The sequence below is a fragment of the Hyperolius riggenbachi genome, chromosome 10 (genome assembly GCF_040937935.1).
Source record: "Hyperolius riggenbachi isolate aHypRig1 chromosome 10, aHypRig1.pri, whole genome shotgun sequence".
Lineage (NCBI taxonomy): Eukaryota > Metazoa > Chordata > Amphibia > Anura > Hyperoliidae > Hyperolius > Hyperolius riggenbachi.
The window spans coordinates 191051434-191074379 of record NC_090655.1 but is presented as its reverse complement, the minus strand read 5'-3'; the positions used below and the strand labels follow the sequence as shown (position 1 = coordinate 191074379).

Genomic DNA, 22946 nt, shown 5'->3' with positions numbered 1-22946 from the left:
AATATGTGTATCTCTCCACATTTAGACTCCACATACGCTGGAGACCGCAAAATGCCGTCCTTATTAACTTGGACACATAAAGAACAACTGTATGACCCCTGGAGAGCACTACACAGTAACGAACATGACTTTACCTTCTACTCTCAAGTTCACAAGTCATACAGCAGAATTGACTTTTTTCTCCTCAATTCCTCAACTCTACAATTTGCCTCCCAATGCACTATCGGTCCAATTTCATGGTCTGACCATGCACCCATTGTACTCACCCTGGACATTCCACAACATTTTGCTAAGCAGTGCACATGGAAACTAAATAACTCTCTTATAGACAACCCTCAAAACAGAGAATTGCTACAAGACCATCTCTCAGAATTTTTTTGCTTTAATGAAACCGAACACGCAAATCCCACCACTGTATGGAATGCCCATAAAGCGTACTCAAGAGGCATGCTGATTAAACTGGGAGCCAGGAAAAAAAAGAATATCCATAAACAAACAAATGATCTACTCCACCAAATTAAGGCCTTAGAATTAGTAAACATTAGCAACCCCTCCACTAAAAACCAACTAGAACTCTTCAACTTAAGACAAGAGTTGAGAATAATTCTGTTAAATAAACATGAATGGGCAGTATCACAATCAAAAGCCCTTGCCTACTCCCAAAACAACAGAGCAGGGAAACTTTTAGCCCAAAGAATCAAAAATATCAGGGCCAAACGTACCATCCAATCAGTATATCATCCCACCTCAGGCGATTTAATTACTAACCCAAAACTAATCGCAAACGCTTTCAGTGATTACTACAGCTCACTCTACAACTTAGCCAATGACCCTAAAACCCTACAACCTACAAAACAATCAATTAACGCCTTCTTAGACCCACTCTCTCTCCCAAAAATTTCGGAAACCCAACTAAAACACCTCAACACCCCAATTACCCTTGAAGAAGTTCGCTTAGTCATGAAAAATCTCAAAACACATAAAGCCCCAGGGCCTGACGGCTTTACAAATGAATATTACCGCACCTTTAGTAATGTTCTAGCTCCCAGGCTGGTCAAGATGTTTAACAATATTATCTCCACTAACAACACACCAACTGAATTTTTATCTGCTTCAATCTCTGTAATCCCGAAACCAGGGAAAAACCCAACATGTGTAACCAACTATAGACCAATTTCCCTGCTTAACTCTGACACAAAAATATATGCGAAAATTCTGGCCAATAGGCTCCTCCATATACTCCCAGAAATAATAGGTCCAGAACAAGTAGGTTTTGTTAAAGGCCGACAAGCAATAGATGGAACAAGACGAATTATAAATCTTATGAAAATAGCGGAGATCAAGCGGGTGCCTTCTCTGTATCTAACTTTAGATGCAGAGAAGGCATTTGACAGAGTTCATTGGTCCTTCTTGCATCATACACTCAATGCATTTGGCATCCAAGGTCAATTCGCATCAGCTATCTCAGCACTGTATAAAAATCCCTCTGCCTCAGTCAATCACTCAGGCTTCAATTCCCAACCCTTCAAAATAACTAATGGCACCCGCCAGGGTTGCCCATTGTCCCCTATCATATTTGTCCTAATAATGGAGACCCTGGCGGAGGCCATTCGCTCCAATCCACACATAGAAGGTTTGCACGCAGGTAACCATCACCACAAAATAGGGCTATTCGCCGATGACGTAATCCTAACAATCACAAACCCCATTCACTCATTAGATAACGTAATCGCAACTCTCAACTCCTTTGCGTCTGCATCCTATTATAAAGTTAACGAAGGGAAATCACTCCTTTTAGGAAAACACTTAGACAAAACCACTATAAACACTATATCAGATAAATTCCCATTCCCCTGGGCTAAATCCCACCTCCCTTACCTGGGCATCACCCTACCCCACTATACTAAAGATCTTTTTAAAACTAACTATCTCCCTCTCCTCTCCATGTTAACTGCTGAAATGTCCAAAATCTCTAAAACAGAACTTTCCCACATAGGCCGTGCGGCAGCTTTCAAAATGTCCATCCTCCCTAAATTACTTTATACTTTTAGAACCATCCATATCCCAATCCCTAAATTTTTCTTCAATAAAATACAATCCCTTCTAGCCAGTTTCTTTTGGAAACGAAAGAAACACAGAATAGCAATTAACACCTTATACATTCCTAAAAAAGACGGGGGCTTTGGCCTACCTAACATCTTCTATTATTACCAGGCCTCGATATTGGAAGCTTCAAAACAATGGTGGTCCCCTTCCACCCATAATCTCTGGACTAAAATGGAACAAGAATTCCACCCTTTGGAACTTAAAGCCTTGCTCTCCACTATCTCCTTAAAGCTCCCTTACACTAAACCTCCACTCCCTACCATGGTAGCAACCGTTCAGGTGTGGAAATCCTTATCCCTTAATCAAACTCCCACCACTAATCACTTACAACTCAAAATCCCAATATCCCTCCTTCAGTTCCACATCCCCAATTTCTCAGCTAAATCTTGGGCTCAGGCAGGCATTAATCACATCAATGACCTGGTGGAAAACAACACTATAAAACCACTTACCCTCCTAAACGCCCAATTTCGCATACCAAAAGAAGATTTCCTCAAATACGCACAACTCCTTCACTTATTTCCAAAAAAAAACATAATAATCCCAAAGCTGCCCAGATCTCTGCATGCATTTCTCCACACTACCCTACCACTTAAGAAGGGCATATCCCTATGGTACGACTTCCTTATTCATAACAATCCCCCCTCCCTCCAAAAATTTGCCTCTTACTGGTCAAACGAACTAGGCTATGAAGTCAATACTAACCAGTTAATAAAAGCCTGCCTTAGCATCTCTAAAACCTCATCAAACATACTACACTGGGAAACTCTCCAAAAAATTATTCTAAATTGGTATCTTACTCCCATAATGCTTGCCAAATTTGCTCCCCATAGTTCCTCACTATGCTGGAGAAACTGCAAGCACCCAGGATCACTCTTCCACATATTATGGAACTGCCCCCCAGTACGCACCCTTTGGGACAACATAGAAAAGATAATAGGGCAAATCATGGGCCACAACACCTCAATCACACCAGAAATGGCTTTACTACATACGGATATAGATACATTCCCTCTAAATGTCCGAACCTCGATAGCTCATATACTCTGTGCTACAAAACAATCAATCCTACAACATTGGGGCACCCCATTAACACCCAATCTATCCGAAGTAATAGCTCTTTCACAACGCAATTTGAAACTCGAACAAATCACCAAAAAAACTCAAGACATAACCATCTCCCTCAAAATATTAGATTCTTTAGACCTGACATAAGTTCTAACTTAAATTTTTGTAACTAACACCACCAACAATACTCTGCTTATCTTGAAAGACCTGAGTGGAAGAAGGCACACCCTTATGTAACACTGAGACCACCCATCTCTCATGTTAATTCTATTGTATATATTCCTGTTACCCTGCTTTATAAGCAGTTATACTCAAATAGAACACGTATTAGTTGTACACTAGGTCCTACTTCCCCTGGTATACTAACATAGTTCCTTTTCAAAACCTTCAGCCAGTTTACTTTCCATATTACCACAGTTAAAATGTTAATGAAAATTCACAAAGAATACCCGTAAAAAGTCCATTAATACCTTTAATGATTCCCCCCCCCCCCTCCACATTTAGCTGTAGGTAGTTGGCTTTGCCCCTACAGCCACCCACTCTCATCCTATCTCCAAACTCTTCCTACAAGAGAAGGCAGGCTGGCCTCTCTATACCTCTATACCCCTCATAAACGGGTCTCCTCTCCTTATACCCACCCTTTCTAGCCCTGATAAAACAAATTGGCTGTAGGTTACTAATATTTTGTTCAGTATTCCACCCATTACTGTCGTCTCTTATTCATCATCTGAACAATATATGTGACAATGTATATCTATCCATGTTAACTGAAAAAGAACATTCAATGCATTGTATTATGTTTTACCTGTTTTCTTTCTAAAAATAAATAAAAATTCAATTTTGAAAAAAAAAAAAAAAAAAAAAAAAAACAAAGAAAATCCTGAGAATGCCCCATGAGGAGATGGACTGTTTACTCTTTTTGCTGGAGTGGTCCTTTAAGATAGCCAGCAGGCCCCCCAATAAAAAATAGGGCTGGGCTGAAGCAAAGTGACGAGGCGAACATGAATAAGAAGTCCTCTGCTGTTGTCATGATATAAATTATGTGTATGGGTGTTTTTATTTAAATGTTGACATTTTGTTGGAATAGGTAGCCTGTACTTATTCTATGTGTGGAGAACAGATACCTGGCAGCCTCCTTATTGAATAAGACATTCAGATTCCATCATAAGTCACCTCCACACTTCTGATCACCACATCCCCAAGCACGAGGTGGAGATGAGCCTCTTGTTCATAGGTCTGCAAAGTGGGGGACAATGCTACACCATTCTGCAGTGTACCCTTGATTTTGTGGACTGTGTGGGCAGGTATTGCTTGAGGGAGAGAAGACAATAAAATAGGGTGAGGCGACCCATTCTGGTCATTTTTGGTATGTATTTTTTAAATGTGTGCAATCACTTTAAATGTTAAAAGTCTCACCAGCTCACTGAAATATATGTGTTGAAGACTGAAGAATGTGGATGCTAATAAAACAAAAAGGTATCTATTCCACCCAAAACCAGGTTTCCTGTAAAAACTTTACTTTGTAATTTTAATCAAAACTGTAAGTTTTTTCTTCTCCAAAAAACACTTCCATAAAGAACATCTGAACTGACTAACAGAAATATGAGGTGGTCATACCCTGAAGCTGCACACGTGTCCAAATAAACGCCATGTCCCTTCAGCTTTATTGACCTCCCCTCCATCTTGCAGCTCCCCCCCCCCCCCCCATTCTTCTGTAAAGGGTATGTGCTCTGTCAGCTCTCACACCCACTTTATGTGTGCTACCACGCAGATGTGTGCAGGAGACTTGGCCGTAAGCACCCTGGGCATGCGGCATTACAATTTTTTTTTTGGGGGGGGGGGGGGGAGGGGGGGTGGACCATATATGCTTAGAATGCTCCTGGCTGAGGGTTCTGTGAACAGAGGAGCACAATCAAAGGGGTGCAGAAAGGGCAGAGCATGAGCTCTTGCTCAGTCATGGTTCTTTGGAGCTTTTAACAAAGCTCACATGACAGCACTAATATGAAGGGAGGTCAGTAAAGCTGAGGGTAGCAGTTTTCATAACAATGGTCTGAACTTTCAGCACCAATCAATCATATAAAAGTTGTACCTGACCTATGGCTTGTATTTACCTTTCATTCACACATTTTTCTTGTTAGAAAACAAGGTTTACAAGTGGAAATAGCTCATTTCTTGTACTTGATACCTTTTTCCCTTTAGGTCTGGTAATGCTCCGGACATTAGAGCTGCAAGTCCCATGGCGCCTTCTGCATCCACTGTGGCCCTCTCATATTCTAGCAATCTCAGCATGGACAGCAGCACATCTTCCTCACTAGAATCGGACAGAGAATCAGTATCAATGTAATGTGGCACTAAGGTGGGCACTGCAGTTACACCCCATTCCACGGGCTGCCATTGTATGAAAACCCAGGAATAAGGCTCTCATCAGCTGGTCTACCTATTCTGCAGACACAAGTCTGAATCACCCTTAAAGAGACACTGAAGCAAACTAACAAATATGATATAATGAACTGGTTGTGTGGTACGGATAATTACTATAACATTTGTAGCAAAAAAAATTATTCTCAAATTTTTATTTTCAGTTATATAGGTTTTTTTTGTAACATGGCATCATTCTCTAATATTTGCAGTTTACACACTACTCAGCATTCTAAATGATTTTTCAGAGCAGACAGTGGAGATCACAAGCTTCAGAAGACAGAGCTCTCTGCAACTTTGAAAGTTGTGGAGCTCAATGGCTCTTTTGCATAGATAACAACTGGAGTTTCATTCACATTGCAACAGTGTTCTTATCGAGAGCAACCACTTAAAGATAAATTGAGGATGACAACTAAATATACTGCTAAAATAAATATAACAAGCTTGCCAAGACCTGTGAGTCATAGATCTCACCCACAAAGCATAGGCAGCATAACAAGCTATGTGTCCTTGCCTTTTCCTATTTGTCAGTGAAGAGCATAGCTTGCGGGGAAAAAACAAACATATTGGAAGCTAAAGTTCCTCCTAGTTTAATAAATGTTAGCACTTGTCTTGGATGCAGGGCATGCATTTTTCAGTCTGACAGAGGCGGTGTATGCCTGTGCGATTAACCATTCATTTGCAACATATGTTTAGGGACGCGCAGCCTTTCCCCCCACCTTTTCTTAACTTTGTAACCATGTAACTGTCAGGTTAGCTGCTCCCAGCCCCTCCTCCTAATTTCCTGTTTGCATAATAAGTAGTAGCAGACTTGCATATGATTTGCATCTGAATTGAATGCAAAGTGTGCAGAAAATCTATTTAGGTGCTGCACACTGAGCTGGTGGTCATTTCAGATGCAGCCTTAGTGGTATGCGCTGGCGTTCTCCTCGCTGTTCAAAAAAACACACATCCACCAAGTTTGCTCATTGGCCAGTGTGGAGGACTTGCATAATAAGATAGTCTATTCTTTATCCTCCTGTGATCTGACGTGTTCTGTCACAGCTGTACAGAGCCCAGTGACAGTTTCCTGTCAATAACCGCTCTCTGTAGATGTCTTACTGTCAGATCCTCTGACCTTTAGATCTAGCAACTTATGGGTACCAACAATGAATCCTCTTTGTTACCCAGAAAGGTACTAAAAATTATTCAGTTTTTATTGGAAACATCAACACATTTCATGGTGATTTACTCCACTTTCTCAAAACAAAATACATCTAAATTGACACACCAAGGTGTGTATATGAGTTCAATGAATTACTATTAATAATGAATTACAACTCATATAATGTAATTTAATCTGTAATATAATATTTCTATTTGTAATTTCTTATATTTTTAAACATCATATTTCCACTAAAGGTGCATAAATAGGATATTTATAGGCATCTAAATTACAGAAAAGGGTTAGGGTGAATGTTAGAGGCCCCAGTGTGCTGAGAGGTGGCTGTTACGGGTTCACAAAGCCATGTTTACCTTCCTGGAGCTACACTGACATCACCTTCTCTATAACACAGAAAGCTGGATGGGACTGTTCATCCAGCTCTCTGTGCTACTTGAATAGAGACATCAACCTGCTGGTGACCACTGAGCAGGAATAGAAAATTGTATGGGCAGACTGGATATAACTGCTCGCCCATCCAGTTCTCTATGCTGCATGCACAGAGCTGGGCTGGTGGTCACCACCTAGAGGGCTGGTTGGGTGAGCTGGACATACCGTTCCATCCAGCCTTTCCATCTGTCTATGCTTCAGGGGCAGTGATGTCAGCATGGTAAGAGTGGGCACGTCAGGAAAAAGAGGAGGGGGGGATACAGCCTGGCCGGCCAAGGAACAGGAGCAGCCAGCACATTTGCTCTACAGTTCAGAGGGCGAACCCACGTTCATGTTGGGATTTGCAAGTTTTTGTTGAGTTTAGGTTTGAATGCCGACATTGAGTTTAGAAGAGGTAACAATAGTACTCACCTAACTGAGATAACGTGGTCTATAAGCTTCTTGGTTAATTTTATAGTATTGGCACCAAATGAAGGCCCTCCTAGTTCTACAGATCAGACAAAAAAAATAAGTAATCAGTCTCCATCATTATCGTAGCAGCAACTAATCAACAAGCAAGAAAACCTGACCAGGAATTTCATTACTTTTCATCACTAGCTGCATTGTATTGTTCAATGTTGACAAAGCGATACTATAAAACTTACAATTCCAGACAGTTCATTGTACAACAAGCAGCAGAAAAGCCGATTTTCAGGTTATAAATCCATTACTTGGAATTTTATGAGCTCATAAAAGGTTACTGTAAATTTGCCTGTATATTTGTTTATATCTGTTGCACAAAAGAAAGCAGTATTAACTTGTACTGTGTCAAATTCATTTTAAGGACAGCTATAAGTATTACGTTTTCTCATAAATAGTAGTCCGCACAGACGCGATTGCACTTGCGCAGCTCTAGGGCCTCCTCCTGCCGCGTCATCAATATGCGTGCATACATCGGACGCATCGGGAGGAGGACCTAGAGCTGCGCAGCCGCAATCGCATCTATGCGGACTGCGCAGCCGCGGCAATCTGTGGCGGCCATATTGAGGGGGGAATGAGAACCCGACCCGTTTGGAGGGGTCGGGACCCGACCGGGGCCGGTATTACTGCGGGTGCCATGGTGGAATAAACGGGGGGGGGCGCAGATGGCGTCCTCCATGGATCTGGATTATGAAATGGTATTTAACTTTTTTCATACTTGTGGCCTCGTTAAGTCCCGAGCCTCTGTAACCCCTTGTCCCCCCAGTCGGCCGGGGTTCCGCATTCTGGGATAGCCAGAATGCGGAACCCCCGGCCGACTGGGGCTTCGCACCCTGAGCTATACCAGCCCGCATGGTCCATGGTATGGGGGGCTCCGGGAGGGGAGGGGCAGCCAAGCCTTCCTCTTCCCCCCCCCCCCCCAGCCCTTGTCCAATCCATGGACAAGGGGCTCTTCCCCACCTCCGGTGCCCCAGGAGGAGGTGGGGGCAACGACTCCCTGGGGGGGGGTTCATGGTGGCATCTGGGAGTCCCCTTTAAGAAGGGGACCCCAGATGCCCACCCCCTCCCAGGAGAAATGAGTATAGAGGTGCAAAGTACCCCTTACCCATTTCCACAAAGGGTTAAAGGAGATAAAAACACAACCACGAAAAAAGTCCTTTAATTTTCTTAATTAACCAGAAATACTTACCTGTACCTTTAAAAAAAATTCCCACGGCAATATCCTCGGTAAATGATCCAACGAACTGTATCCTCTTATGTTGCGATCTTCTATTAACCACTTGAGGACCCACCCTTTACCCCCCCTTAAGGACCAGCGCTGTTTTAGCTGATCTGTGCTGGGTGGGCTGTGCAACCCCCAGCACAGATCAGGGTGCAGGCAGAGCGACCTGATCGCCCCCCTTTTTTCCCCACTAGGGGGATGATGTGCTGCGGGGGTCTGATCGCTCCTGCCTTGCCTGGGTGTTGTGGGGGGGGGGCACCTCAAAGCCCCCCTCCGCTGCGAAATTCCCCCCCTCCCTCTCATACCTTTCCCCTCTAGCAATCTGGGCTGCACAGGACGCTATCCGTCCTGTGCAGCCAGTGACAGGCTGTCCCCTGTCACATGGCGGCGATCCCCGGCCGCTGATTGGCCGGGGATCGCCGATCTGCCTTACGGCGCTGCTGCGCAGCAGCGCCGTACAATGTAAACAAAGCGGATTATTTCCGCTTGTGTTTACATTTAGCCTGCGAGCCGCGATCGGCGGCCCGCAGGCTATTCACGGAGCCCCCCGCCGTGAATTGACAGGAAGCAGCCGCTTGCGCGAGTGGCTGCTTCCTGATTAATTAGCCTGCAGCCGGCGACGCAGAACTGCGTCGCTGGTCCTGCAGCTGCCACTTTGCCGTCGCGCGGTATGAGTGCGCGGTCGGCAAGTGGTTAAGTTGATTGAAGATCTCCGAAGCCCCCCACCCACATAGCAGAGAATGTGTCCAAAAGTCCTTTTGGACGCATAGCTGCTAGCTCCCGCTGTCTCTCCCCACCTGCCTGCCTGCACCTGTCAACCCCCACCTAGGCTGGCACCCAGTGCACCCATGGGTGCACTGGGTGCCAGCCGAGGTGGGGGTTGACAGGTGCAGGCAGGTGGGGAGAGACAGCAGCAGGAGCCAGCAGCTTCACGTCCTTCCGAGGACGCATTCTCTGCTATACTAACGGCTCCTGAATAAGCCGGATCTTTTTAATGAATCGGTTCTTTTTTTATGAATCGACTCGATTTTCTCAAAAACTATAAGATCTTTTTGAAAAAAATTGTTTTCCTCTTGTTCCCACTGTTCTTCTTAACTTTCCCAGTAATTTTGGCATTGCTAGCTTTTAAAGGGGCTTTGCAATTAACCATTAAAGTCAGCGGGGGTATATTTTCCCACGGTCAGAAGGAGAATTTACATTGAAACTTTAAAATTGATTTTCTCAAAAACTATAAGGTCTTTTTGAAAAAAAAAAATTTCTTCTTATTCCCACTGTTCTCCTTAACATTTTCTGCAAGTTTGGTGTTTCTAGCTTTTAAAGCGGCTTTGCTATTAACTGCTAAAGTCGGCGGGCGCTTAATTTTCCCACGGTCAGAAGGAGTTACTTTAAAATTGATTTTCTCAAAAACTATAAGGTATTTTTGGAAAAAATTTTCCCCTCTTGTAGTCACTGAAAGATCTCAGGTGTTAGACACCTTGAAATATCTTTTCCATCACTTTTGTGGCCAGCATAATTTTTTCTATTTTTCAAAGTTCGCCTCCCCATTGAAGTCTATTGCGGTTCGCGAACTTTTCCGCGAACCAAATCTTCCGCGGAAGTTCGCGAACCTGGTTCGCGAACCGAAAGTCGGCGGTTCGCAACATCTCTAGTCTCTATAAGACTCTTCACCAGTGACAGACTTATTTAAAAAAGAGATAGTCAACGATCCTTCCTCTCTTCCTCAAGATTTGTGGAAATTTACTCACATCTGTGCTCTCCATTACCCTCTGCAGAGCTCATTTATTGTTACTGAAAACTGGATGCGTAATTGTTAACGATGTAGGGCCATGTATAAATAACAGTAAAATGTGAGTAAAATTATTTGAAAAAGGGTAGGAAAATTAAAACCCTTAAGCCTACTTGATTTGTGTCTTGATACATGCAGGCTTAAAAGTTGTTTTAAATTAAACTTAGTGATTGTGCAATGCTGTCTATCTCTAAAGAAAGTGAAGGGTTGGGTAGATTTTCTCTATGAGAACTGAGTATATGTATGAAGATTTCTATAGACTCCCATGAGCATTGCTTTGAGCGTATCTAATCACAGAGAAGATAAAAAGCAAACATATGTAGCTAATATGAGAAAACATCTACAACCATATATGGTTCATTTTCTGTGCTGAATATGTGGGATTGTTTTGTCTGGCAAAAAAGTAAATTCCCTGTGTTATTTCAGCAACAAACCTAAATGGAGTCAGACAGCAAAATATCATCCAAATGCACAGTGATGGCTATACATTAACCCATTCGCGTTCCGTCGTTTTCACTTGAGAAATGTTCACCTCCCATTCATTAGCCTATAACTTTATCACTACTTATCACAATGAACTGATCTATATCTTGTTTTTTTCCGCCACCAATTAGGCTTTCTTTGGGGGGTACATTTTGCTAAGAGCCACTTTACTGTAAATGCATTTTAACAGGAAGAATAAGGAAAAAAACGGAAAAAATTCATTATTTCTCAGTTTTCAGCCATTATAGTTTTAAAATAATACATGCCTCCATAATTAAAACTCATGTATTGTATTTGCCCATTTGCCCACAGTGATGACTTTACATTCACACTACGGCAATGAAAAGTGATGGCTTTACGTTAATACTATGGAAATGCACAGTGATGACTTTACATTAACACTATGGCAATGCAAAGTGATGGCTGTACATTAATACTATGGAACTGCGCAGTGATGGCTTTACATTAATACTATGGCACTGCACAGTAATGGCTTTACATTAATACTATGGAACTGTGCAGTGATGGCTTTACATTAATACTATGGAAATGCACAGTGATGGCTTTACATTAATACTATGGAATTGCACAGCGATGGCTTTACATTGATACTATGGAACTGCACAGGGATGACTTTACATTAGTACTATGGCAATGCACAGTGATGGCTTTACATTAATACTATGGCAATGTGCAGTGATGGCTTTACATTAATACTTTGGCAATGTACAGTGAAGGCTTTACATTAATACTATGGCAATGTACAGTGAAGGCTTTACATTAATACTATGCCAATGCAAAGTTATGGCTTTACATTAATACTATGGCAATGCACAGTGACAGCTTTACATGAATACTATGGCAATGCACAGTGATGGCTTTACATTAATGCTATGGCAATGCACAGTGACTGCTTTACAATAATACTATGGCAATGCACAGTGATGGCTTTACGTTAATACTATGGAAATGCACAGTGATGACTTTACATTAACACTATGGCAATGCAAAGTGATGGCTGTACATTAATACTATGGAACTGCGCAGTGATGGCTTTACATTAATACTATGGCACTGCACAGTGACGGCTTTACATTAATACTATGGCAATGCACAGTGATGGCTTTACATAATGCTATGGCAATGCACAGTGACTGCTTTACAATAATACTATGCCAATGCACAGTGATGGCTTTACATTAATACCTGACTATTTCCTCTGTAACACAGTCAAGCCTGCAACCTTGTCTTGATCTGAGACATAACTATGCACTTTGAGTCCAATGGGAGAAAAGCACTTTACAAATGTTATTGTATCATTGTATATAATACTAGGGAACTGCGCAGTTAAGGCTTTTACATTCAATTAACCTACATTATGCAAACATAATGCAGTCTTTACATGAGTAGGATGTTATTCTGATTCTGACCTAAATCTTTCTCCAGTGTAGACCCGAAAAATATACATCCAACAGTCACACTTTCTGCTCTTATTGTATACCATAGATATCCTTAGTATCATATAAGCATTCATGCTAACAGGTTTATAAAAAAAGAGGGACATCAGTTAATTAAGGGCAATAAAAGGAAACATGGGGCTGAGGAAATATGGAAGAAAGGGCACCAACATAGGACAAAATGATAAAAGCTCCAGCACCAAACTAACGTCGCTGTGCTTTCACTGCCAGGGTAATTCTTGAGGAGATGGATCATCTTTCACAACTAATGCAATATACATATTATATTAAAATGCTTGCAGCCAGTTGTACAGGAATACATTTGTTCACCTACTTACAATTGTACAGGAATACATTCCATCGCCTACTTACAACCTTATGCTGCAACTAAAACTCTGCGTAAAATATTTTTCTGTGTTGTACGTTATGGAAAACTGAATGACTACACAGATACAACATTCCCAACTGACAATCATTATATAGAATCCTTTGCTACAAGAGGAATTTCCATTGAAACCAGTATGTACCCCCAAGTGCTTATTCCATAAAGGATATGTAGACTGCTGCCTACAGGAGTCAGTTAGGAGTTATTTTTGCTCGTTACTCCTGTGTATATGTAATAATGTTTTGCAAGTGTCCATACAAAGCTTACATACCTCCATACAAAGGATGTGTCAGATAGTCATGTTCCGTCAAGCAGTGTCCAGTTTTTAAAGCTTGTTGTACAACAGGGAACTTCTCACTCTCCACACCCTGAATAAAAACCATGGAAAAGCAGGATAATGAGAGATACTGATAGTCATTTACGTACACTCCAATAAACCTTCATACAGTGTGGGCACCATGACATCAAAATGGCTCTCTCAAAAGTGATATTGCACCTTTTTTCCGATACATAAAATTAACATTTATTGAGCCAGAGACTCACAGCAGTGGTAAAACTGGCTTTTGATGTGCTGTAGTATGGGAAGAGAAGGGAAGATAATGGTCTTTGTAATGTGTATATTGTTGTGCATATTCTACTGTGTGTTGATTGAGGTAATCAACATAACTACAATGGTCATTGTTCTATTTGAAAAATAAAAAATATACCATCCCTACTGTTAGATGTATAACTATAAAGGGATCAGGCTATGCAGCCTAGGGATGGAGCATCATCATCTTTCCCTCCCTCCTGTCTTTCTTCTAAGGCAGGCGTTGTTATGATCATACTTGTTATTGGGGAAGGGGGGGGGGGGTAATAGTGGTTGTACTTGTTTTAGGTTTCCTGGCCTCTTAATCACTGGGGCCACCATAGGGGTAGAAGTAAGGGTATGTGAATGTTAAGGGGACCTATCAACGTTTTGCAGCATTTCTGAACTCCACACACAATGCAGCAACACACCTGCAAGATGCTGCCTGCAGGACTTTGCTATTGATTTCAGTGGCTTCCATTCATATCAAAGCAGCTTGGGGCAGCAAAAATGTCCTGCAGGCGGCATTTTATTACAATGAGACAGATCACCTCAATGAAGCTACAACCAATGATGGATTCAGACTTCAGAGTTACAGATTCATATGCCAGAAGAGAGAAAGTTCCAAGTTATCCAACCTCAAAGGAAATTGACTTGGTACTGGAAAACTAAAACATGTACATAATAGTAGATTTTACAAACTTGGCCATTTGTGTTTACCTGGCATTTACAGCTCAAATATTATCTTTAGAAAACTGGTAGTAGGTCAGGCCACCGGAATGGTCCCTCCACATGGTTGGGTATCCCTGGACCTGTAGGTTTGAGGGAGGACAGGAGCCTGAAGGTGCAGTATCGTTAGGGTTGGGGAATATGAATTTATGCAAGATTATACTCACAAGATTGGATTGCCCTGTTGCAACCACCGTATGCGCATGTGGCGAACAACCATCTCCACTCGGTATCCCGGATCCTTCTGGAACCGGGTGGTCGCACTCCTCGGATGTTCCTCTCTATTTGCATATGACTGCAAACAATAGGGGAGTCTCACCTCACTAGGGGTGTGTTTACGACTTGAATATGGTGTCAGGGAGGCGCCCTAGGACTGGTATAACAGCATAGGTTTATCATATATATATATATACATATACACATATATATATTAAAAAAAAAACAGAAAAAGAGACAGCTTACCTCTGTAACTGAATCTTATTATGCCATTATACCAGTCCTAGGGCGCCTCCCTGACACCATAATTATCTTTAGAAACTGGCAGTCTAGTCATCTCCAACTGTGATCTGCAGGAATATGTGCCAATGCATTGTCCACCATTTCCACTAACATATATAACCAGGAACTCAAGTTTCAAAAAGACAAAAAAAAAAAAAACAGATTGCCAAATTATGGGGATATACATATTACCTGACTGTTTACTGACATTTCATGTGGTGAAGTCTGGTTGCAATATGGTGATTGGGAGCTGTCCAAACTCCAGTCCTTGTGGGCCACATCCATACCAGTGTTTCGGATGGATTAAGAAATGTGTTCTACTTGATGAGCCACACCATTCCTGATACAGTCCTATCAATTAATTTGAGCTGTGCCAAAACTGTGTTAGGACCTCGGCCCTTAAAGACTGGAATTGGACAGCCCAGGACTAAAAGACTACAGTTCTGCTTCAAAACATTCATAAGCATAAGTGCATAACTTACAATCATTGTAACTTTTGGATTGAGGTGTTTAAGAGCTGCTGCTGATCCAGCCAGTAAACCACAATGTCCTCCCGCTGGAAAAATGACTGCATCCAGGTTGGGCACTTGTTCGTATATCTCGAGGCCGACGGTTCCCAGTCCAGCTAGATATCCAGCGCTGTCTTCTCTAATGAGAATAATAATAAGATATTGAATGCATTACAAAAAGCTTTATACATTATAATCCTTGTGTGAAACAGTAGAAACAGCAATGAGTTAACAGGTAAAATATTATGTAGACCTTACAAAAATCATGTAAATAAAAACATCTGACTGTTCCTTGTATTATTGCTGTGTTCTCTATGGCTTATTGTACTGCATTCAGACCATTTTAGAACACACTGGGAGACTTGGACAGGTGATGCATCTGCTGCACTGTATAGACAACTGTGGGGTAGTTAGTGTTACGAGTAGGTGTGGCTGTGGTAAGTGTTAGTTATAGATGGGAAGGGTTCTTGTTAGGCATTGATAGAGGAGAGTTTTTTGTTAGGCATTAAAGAGAACCCGAGGTGGGTTTGAAGAATATTATCTGCATGCAGAGGCTGGATCTGCCTATACAGCCCAGCCTCTGTTGCTATCCCAAAACCCCCTAAAGTCCCCCTGCACTCTGCAATCCTTCATAAATCACAGCCACGCTGCTGACAAACAGCTTGTCAGAGCTGGCTGTGTTTATCTCTATAGTGTCAGTCTGCTGCTCTCCCCGCCTCCTGCAGAACTCCAGTCCCCGCTTGCATCCCTTCCCTCCCTGCTGATTGGAGGGAAGGGACGGGGGCAGGGACCGGAGCTATGCAGGAGGCGGGGGAGCAGCTGAGACTGACACTACAGATGTAAACACAGCCTCACAGCATGGCTGTGATTTATGAGGGATTGCAGAGTGCAGGGGACCTTAGTGGGGTTTGGGATAGCAACAGAGGCTGGGCTGTATAGGCAGATCCAGCCTCTGTATGCAGATAACATTCTTTAAACACACCTCGGGTTCTCTTTAATAGAGGACGGTTACTGTTAGGCATAGATGGGAAGGGTTCTTGTTAAGCATTGATAGGGGAGGGTTCTTGTTAGGCATTGATAAGGGAAGTTATGTGGTATAACAACAGAGGTGCCAAGCGGAGTAAAATTAGTTAAAATTGTTAAAAATAGATATGAGACAGAGGTGCTATATCTGGCTCTTGACCTGACTTTGCTCCCTCCAAATATTGTTTGCCTGAAGAAGCAGGACTGTTACCCATGAAACTTTGCACTTTTGGAGCTCATAATAAATGTTACTTTAAACCTGAAGTAACCTGCCCGTTGTCTGGCCATTTTTTCAGACGGGAGGGGAGTCCACCCACTTCCCCCTTTTTAACAATTTTAACTAATTTTACTTTACTTGGCGCCTCTGTTGTTATACCACATAATTGTTGAGTCCACCCTAGGTGGAGGGGTGTATCCCCATTTCCTTCATTCTACAGAGAGCGACTTCTTAACCCTGAGCGGGGTCAGGTTACAATTCTCCCCGCCTGCTTATCTAGTGGTTGCCTTGGAGGAGACCCGTCCATGTGAGTATAATCATTGTGTGTGTTTGCATCAGACATCACCTTATTAACATACTACACCATATCGGGCTCTCGGTTCTCCCCCATTCTTTCAAGATTGATAGGGGAGGGTTCTTGTTAGGCATAGATGGGAAGGGTTCTTGTTAGGCATTGATAGGGGAGTGTTCTTGTTAGGCATTGATAGGGGAGTGTTCTTGTTAGGCATTGATAAGGGAGTGTTCTTGTTAGGTATTGATAGGGGAGGGTTCTGGTTAGGCATTGATAGGGGAGGGTTCTGGTTAGGCATTGATAGGGAAGGGTTCTTGTTAGGGATTGATAGGGGAGGGTTCTTGTTGGGAATAGGTAGGAATAGGTAGGGGAGGGTTCTTGTTAGGCATAGATGGGAAGGGTTCTTGTTAGGCATTGCTAGGGGATGATTCTTGGTAGGCATTGATAGGGGAGGGTTCTTGTTGGGCATAGGTAGGGGAGGGTACTTGTTAGGCATAGGTAGGGGAGGGTACTTGTTAGGCATAGGTAGGGGAGGGTACTTGTTAGGCATAGGTAGGGGAGGGTACTTGTTAGGCATAGGTAGGGGAGGGTACTTGTTAGGCATAGGTAGGGGAGGGTACTTGTTAGGCATAGGTAGGGGAGGGTACTTGTTAGGCATAGGTAGGGGAGGGTACTTGTTAAGCATAGATGGGAATGATTCTTGTTAGGCATTGATAGGGGATGATTCTTGGTAGGCATTGATAGGGGAGGGTTCTTGTTAGGCATTGATAAGGGAGGGTTCTTGTTAGGCATTTATAGGGGAGGGTTCATGGTAGGCATAGATGGGAAGGGTTCTAGTTAGGAGGATTCTTGTTAGGCATAGATATGGGAGGGCTCTTGTTAGGCATAGATAGGGGAGGGTTCATGGTAGGCATAGATGGGAAGGGTTCTAGTTAGGAGGATTCTTGTTAGGCATAGATATGGGAGGGCTCTTGTTAGGCATAGATAGGGGAGGGTTCATGGTAGGCATAGATGGGAAGGGTTCTAGTTAGGAGGATTCTTGTTAGGCATAGATATGGGAGGGCTCTTGTTAGGCATAGATAGGGGAGGGTTCATGGTAGGCATAGATGGGAAGGGTTCTAGTTAGGAGGATTCTTGTTAGGCATAGATATGGGAGGGCTCTTGTTAGGCATTGATAGGGGAGGGTTCCTGCTTGGCATAGGTGGGGGAGGGTTCTTGTTAGGCATAGATAGGGGAAGGTTCTTGTTAGGCATAGATATGGGAGGGCTCTTGTTAGGCATTGATAGGGGAGGGTTCTTGTTGGGCATAGGTAGGGGAGGGTTCTTGTTGGGCATAGGTAGGGGAGGGTTCTTGTTAGGCATTGATAGGGGAGGGTTCCTGCTTGGCATAGGTGGGGGAGGGCTCTTGTTAGGCATAGATAGGGGAAGGTTCTTGTTAGGCATAGATATGGGAGGGCTCTTGTTAGGCATTGATGGGGAGGGTTCTTGTTGGGCATAGGTAGGGGAGGGTTCTAGTTAGGCATATATAGGGGAGGTTTTGTATGAGAATTAAGGTAGCCATACATCTAGCAATTCTGATTCAATTGATAAAGGGATCAACTTGATTGGGTAATCAACTTCAGAATAGTTGATCAAAAGTCGATCAACTAGTGACCCACACACTACAAGCGATATCCTATGCAATTCACTTTCACTAATCGATCTGACTGATGTTGTGTCTCCATGGTCTGAATGCAAAAATTGATTTGGAGTCGATCTAATCATAAGTAAACACTAGCTGATTCCTATGCGATCAACTGATATCTTGCATCCTGCTCGATAGACTAAGCTGGTCGATTGGACATGATAGCAGTCACTTTTCATCGATTGGGCATACTGGAACACACTCGATTCTCTCTCGATTCGATAAAATGATCTTATTAAATGGTCGATCGTACAGCAAAATCGCAAGATGTATGGGCACCTTTAGGGTACAGAATGGCATAGTATAAAATTGGTAACATTACTGATATTTTACTATGAATAATAGAAGATCAGTAAATTTACATTTATTCTATTACCCCTATTTACCGCCTTTGTTTGTTTTTCCTTTGCATAGGGGGGGTTCTCTGGGTTCTAGGTTCAATCCTCTGGGGGTTGTTATGATTTTTACCCAGTTTGTTTGCGTCTAGAAATAACTAAAATATAACTTCTTCTATAAGTACTGCGGTGTAGATTATGGTCCAATGAATGTTTCACTCAACATTAAACTCAATATATTTTTTTCAAGATGAAAAATAAAACATTTATCAGACTGAGATTTTGGCTCTGCTTTCATGAGCCCATATTATTCTGATTACCTAATAGTAAAAATTCTTACATGACACAAGGGGAGAACTAGCACAGTGGGGATGAAGGGGCAACACAGAATATAGAGCCCTTTCTCTTTCTATACACTAGCGTAAACACCTGTTACTGGTCACTAAAAACTATATAAACCATCCATACTCTTCAATGTATAGGTAACTGTTCTCTTGTGCCAATCTTCTAGCGTGGCTCTGAGCATCTCTTGCAGTGGGTCCAAATAAGATAACCATGGCTCCATAATCTCGACATGTTCTAACACGATTTGGAGATGTGCCGGCTGACATAATTACGAACACAGGGATTTGCAGCTGCGATGCATGGAAAGCCACCGCCATGGCAAAATTGCTGTCAGTAGCTACAATAACGCCCTTCCTTTGCTGATCCTGTGAGAAACAGATCCAGAAACTGATTACTGTGAGCTAAATGGCAGTTTTATAAATAAAGTAGTGTGATACATGGCATAAAATGGACGACATTCTATAAAATTAAAATATAAAGTGACATGGATGCCAAACTGTAATAAAAAAAAATAGTCCCTGATCCACACAGTATGCTGCATAAATTGAATGGTTCTAATTACCTATACTAGACAGGTCACAATTATAATTACTGTATGTAAAACAGTACTTCTTATTATTTGTGATTATATGTATATGTCTATTGTAGCCTAGGGCCACATTTTAGGGAGAAGCCAGTTAACTTATCTGTATGTTTTTAGAATATGGGAGGAAACAAGAGTGCCTGGAGGAAACCCACGCAGACACGAAGAGAACATACAAACTCCTTGCAGATGTTGACCTGGGATTCAAACCAGGGACCCAGCGCTGCAAGGCAGGAGTGCTATCCACTAAGCCACCATGCTGCCCTATATAAATGCAAACCGTGAAGCTATGCTCCATTATGATAGAAAGCTTGATGTGTTTTCTTTGCTAATTTCTAGGATGATGAGTTGAGAAGTTTTCCAAGTCTGGTACTCTGTACTGGAATTGCAGAGGGAATCTCAGCTTACTCTTTTAGCAGGTACTAGATTGCCCTTGTGACCTGAAGTTTTCTAAAAATCTGTTTGTTAATGTTGGAAGTGCTGTTGCTGAGACCCTTCATTCCCAGAGAGCACTCTGATGAGTCTTCCAGTAACCACGATGCTCAGCGAAGAGTAATGAGTAGGAAAAGCATGTCACAAAACTGCTCCCATCACTCATTTCTCTTTTCAGGACCTTTATGGGTTTATTTATGGAGGGCAGTCCTAGGGGACTTGAAATGGCTCATTTGGGAACGATCAGGATCTTGGAGCAACAGTCACATGACCACTTCACACTGTTTTAAAATCAGTGTTTGTGACCTTTAAAGATCTTAAAATATTTGAGGTAACTTAAGCACGGTACTTTTCCACTGGCGTGAATACGACTCCTGTGTTATTACAAGAAGTTTTCACCCAACCAATGAGGATTTTCTTCTATACAGCTACATATGAGAGAGGTTTTTGGATATGCTCTGACAACGCTGTCTCCATGCTTCTCCTTGATGATGTATTATGGCTGCTAGTAACTAGCTCAAAGAGCTAATCATAATACTATGAAAAATGGTGGAATGTTCCCCATGAAGGCCACAGTAATAACAGACTTATACTGAAAGACTATGAAAACTATCATGGTTACAACCTTGCCATTCAGTTCCTGAATTGTTATCTCTCAACCTCTAAAATTGCTGACCATAATCAGTCCTATTATTGGCAAATACAATTGTCAACAATGATGGCAATATACTTGATATGGAGGTTTAAGATCTAATTTACTTAACTACTCGTTTCTTGGAAATCACCAGTTTCTTCAGGTTAATAAAAACAGCATCTCTATTATTAGCAGCCCAGATTTGGAGCACTCCAAATGTGTGCTGCTAATAATAAAGATACTGTTTTTATTAACCTGAAGAAGCAGGTGAATCCCAAGAAACACATAGTTCATTTTCTTGTCTGTTAAATTAGATCCTAAATCTCCATATTGAGGTAAAACTGTTCCTCACTATTACCATCATTTTAGACGATTGACACTCACAATGGGGCACCTCCCACCCCCTGTATAATTTAGTCCTCCTTCCAGGTGTAATCCCTGTAAGGCCCAGTGCACACCCAGCGGTTTTTGGAGCGATCCGCCGGCCGCATCCGCCTCTAAAAACGCTTGTCTAATGTATTGCAATGGGATGGTGCACACCGGCGGTTTGCGGTTTTTGCCAAGCCGCAAACGCGCCTCCTGCTGCGCATTTGCGGTTTTCAGAAGCGTTTCGTCCTCAATGTAAAGTATAGGAAAAACGCAAACCGCTCTGAAAAACGCTAGTTCAGAGCGGTTTGCCAGGCATTTTTGTTACAGTAGCTGTTCAGTAACAGCTTTTACTGTAACAATATATGAAATCTGCTACACAAAAACGCACCCAAAACCGCTAGGTATGTTTAGAAAACCTCTCTAAACATACCTAGAATCGCTCTGAAATCAGCTCCCAAAACCGCTAGCGTATTGCGGATCTGCTAGCGGTTTTGGTGTGCACTGGGCCTAACTGACATCCAGTGGACCTTTTCTTTTGGAGTGCGACCCAAGTCTGGATGAGCACTTTCCATCCGAGCAGAGACGATTTTCTCTACATGCCCTAAGCAGTGGTAGACTGAAAGCAAACCGTATTTGTAAGTAGTATTTGTTCTTAGATCATTTTTCCCAAAATTGAAAATACTGTATTTTATTGGTGCTCCTGGTTTTCTCTGTCTCTTTTCTCTTCCCGGTCACTGGAGTTCAACATTTGAACCTCAACATACCGGACATCCAACAATATTATTGGCAAAGAAGATTTAAAAGGGCCAGATCACCCTCATGGAACTGATGGAAACTGTGCGGGGATGTTTCCATTAATGTGACAATGTGTTTGTTATGTGATTTTTCATGCCTGTTGCATTTTGCATATTTCCCCATCTTGTTTTTTTTTTTTTTCCCTCCCATTGCAAGTCGCGTCATATACATCGGATCGCGGGGGGATCGCTGTAGTGGAAAATGGGAGAACATGTTAGTTGGAATTTGTACTCATCACTACTGTTAATATTTTATTGCAGCCCTAGAGTAAGGAATTGTTGCAAGAAAATAGAAAACAGCTAAAACGCACTTGGCCCGATTTATCAAGTCCTGTGGTAACGTCAGTGATCCAACACACATGGCCTAGGTTTTTAAAGAGATACTGAAGTCTCTTTTTTACCTTATTTTCTTATAAAGTCATCTTCACCATTACATTCTAAGCTGATTCGACGCATCCCTGCGGCAGAACGAGTGATTTATTGCCCAGAAATAGCCCTGCAAACTTCCAGGGCTCGCAGATTTTCCTTCCTGGTAGAGGCAGAGCTTTGCGCAGTAGCTCTGCCTCCTCTCCAGTCAATCTCCGCCGATCTCCGCCTCTCCCCGCCCCTCTCAGTCTTCTTTCGCTGAGAGGGGCAGGGAGAGATGGAGATCGGCAGAGATTGACTGGACTGGAGGCAGAGCTACTGCGCAAAGCTTTGCCTCCCCTGTGCAGCAAAATCTGCGACCTGCAAAGCCGTGGAACTTTGCAGGGCTATTTCTGGGCAATAAATCACTCGTTCTGCCTTTGGAATGAGGCTAATCGGCTTAGAATTTAATGCTGAAGAGGACTTTATAAGAAAATAAGGTAAAAAAAAGAGACTTTAGTGTCTCTTTAATGTAATTTTGCCAACAGTTGTCAGCCCTTGCCTGGGTCATAGCAGAGCATAGTGTGGAATGAAGGTTAGTGAAATGGCAGTGAG

General features: G+C 42.4%; 1 protein-coding gene across 5 annotated transcripts in view; it reads right to left on the bottom strand.

Annotated features, from left to right (window-relative positions):
- LOC137534105 (L-threonine ammonia-lyase-like) overlaps positions 1 to 22946 on the bottom strand; it is a 101364-nt gene that overhangs the window by 45170 nt on the left and 33248 nt on the right. For all 5 annotated transcript variants that reach the window (XM_068255465.1, XM_068255467.1, XM_068255466.1 and 2 more), the window contains 5 exons: positions 19298 to 19539; positions 15253 to 15418; positions 13247 to 13343; positions 7595 to 7670; positions 5360 to 5485 (listed from right to left, as the gene is read on the bottom strand). In XM_068255465.1, the coding sequence (XP_068111566.1) occupies positions 5360 to 5485; positions 7595 to 7670; positions 13247 to 13343; positions 15253 to 15418; positions 19298 to 19539 (707 nt within the window). The remainder of the gene's footprint in view (positions 1 to 5359; positions 5486 to 7594; positions 7671 to 13246; positions 13344 to 15252; positions 15419 to 19297; positions 19540 to 22946) is intronic.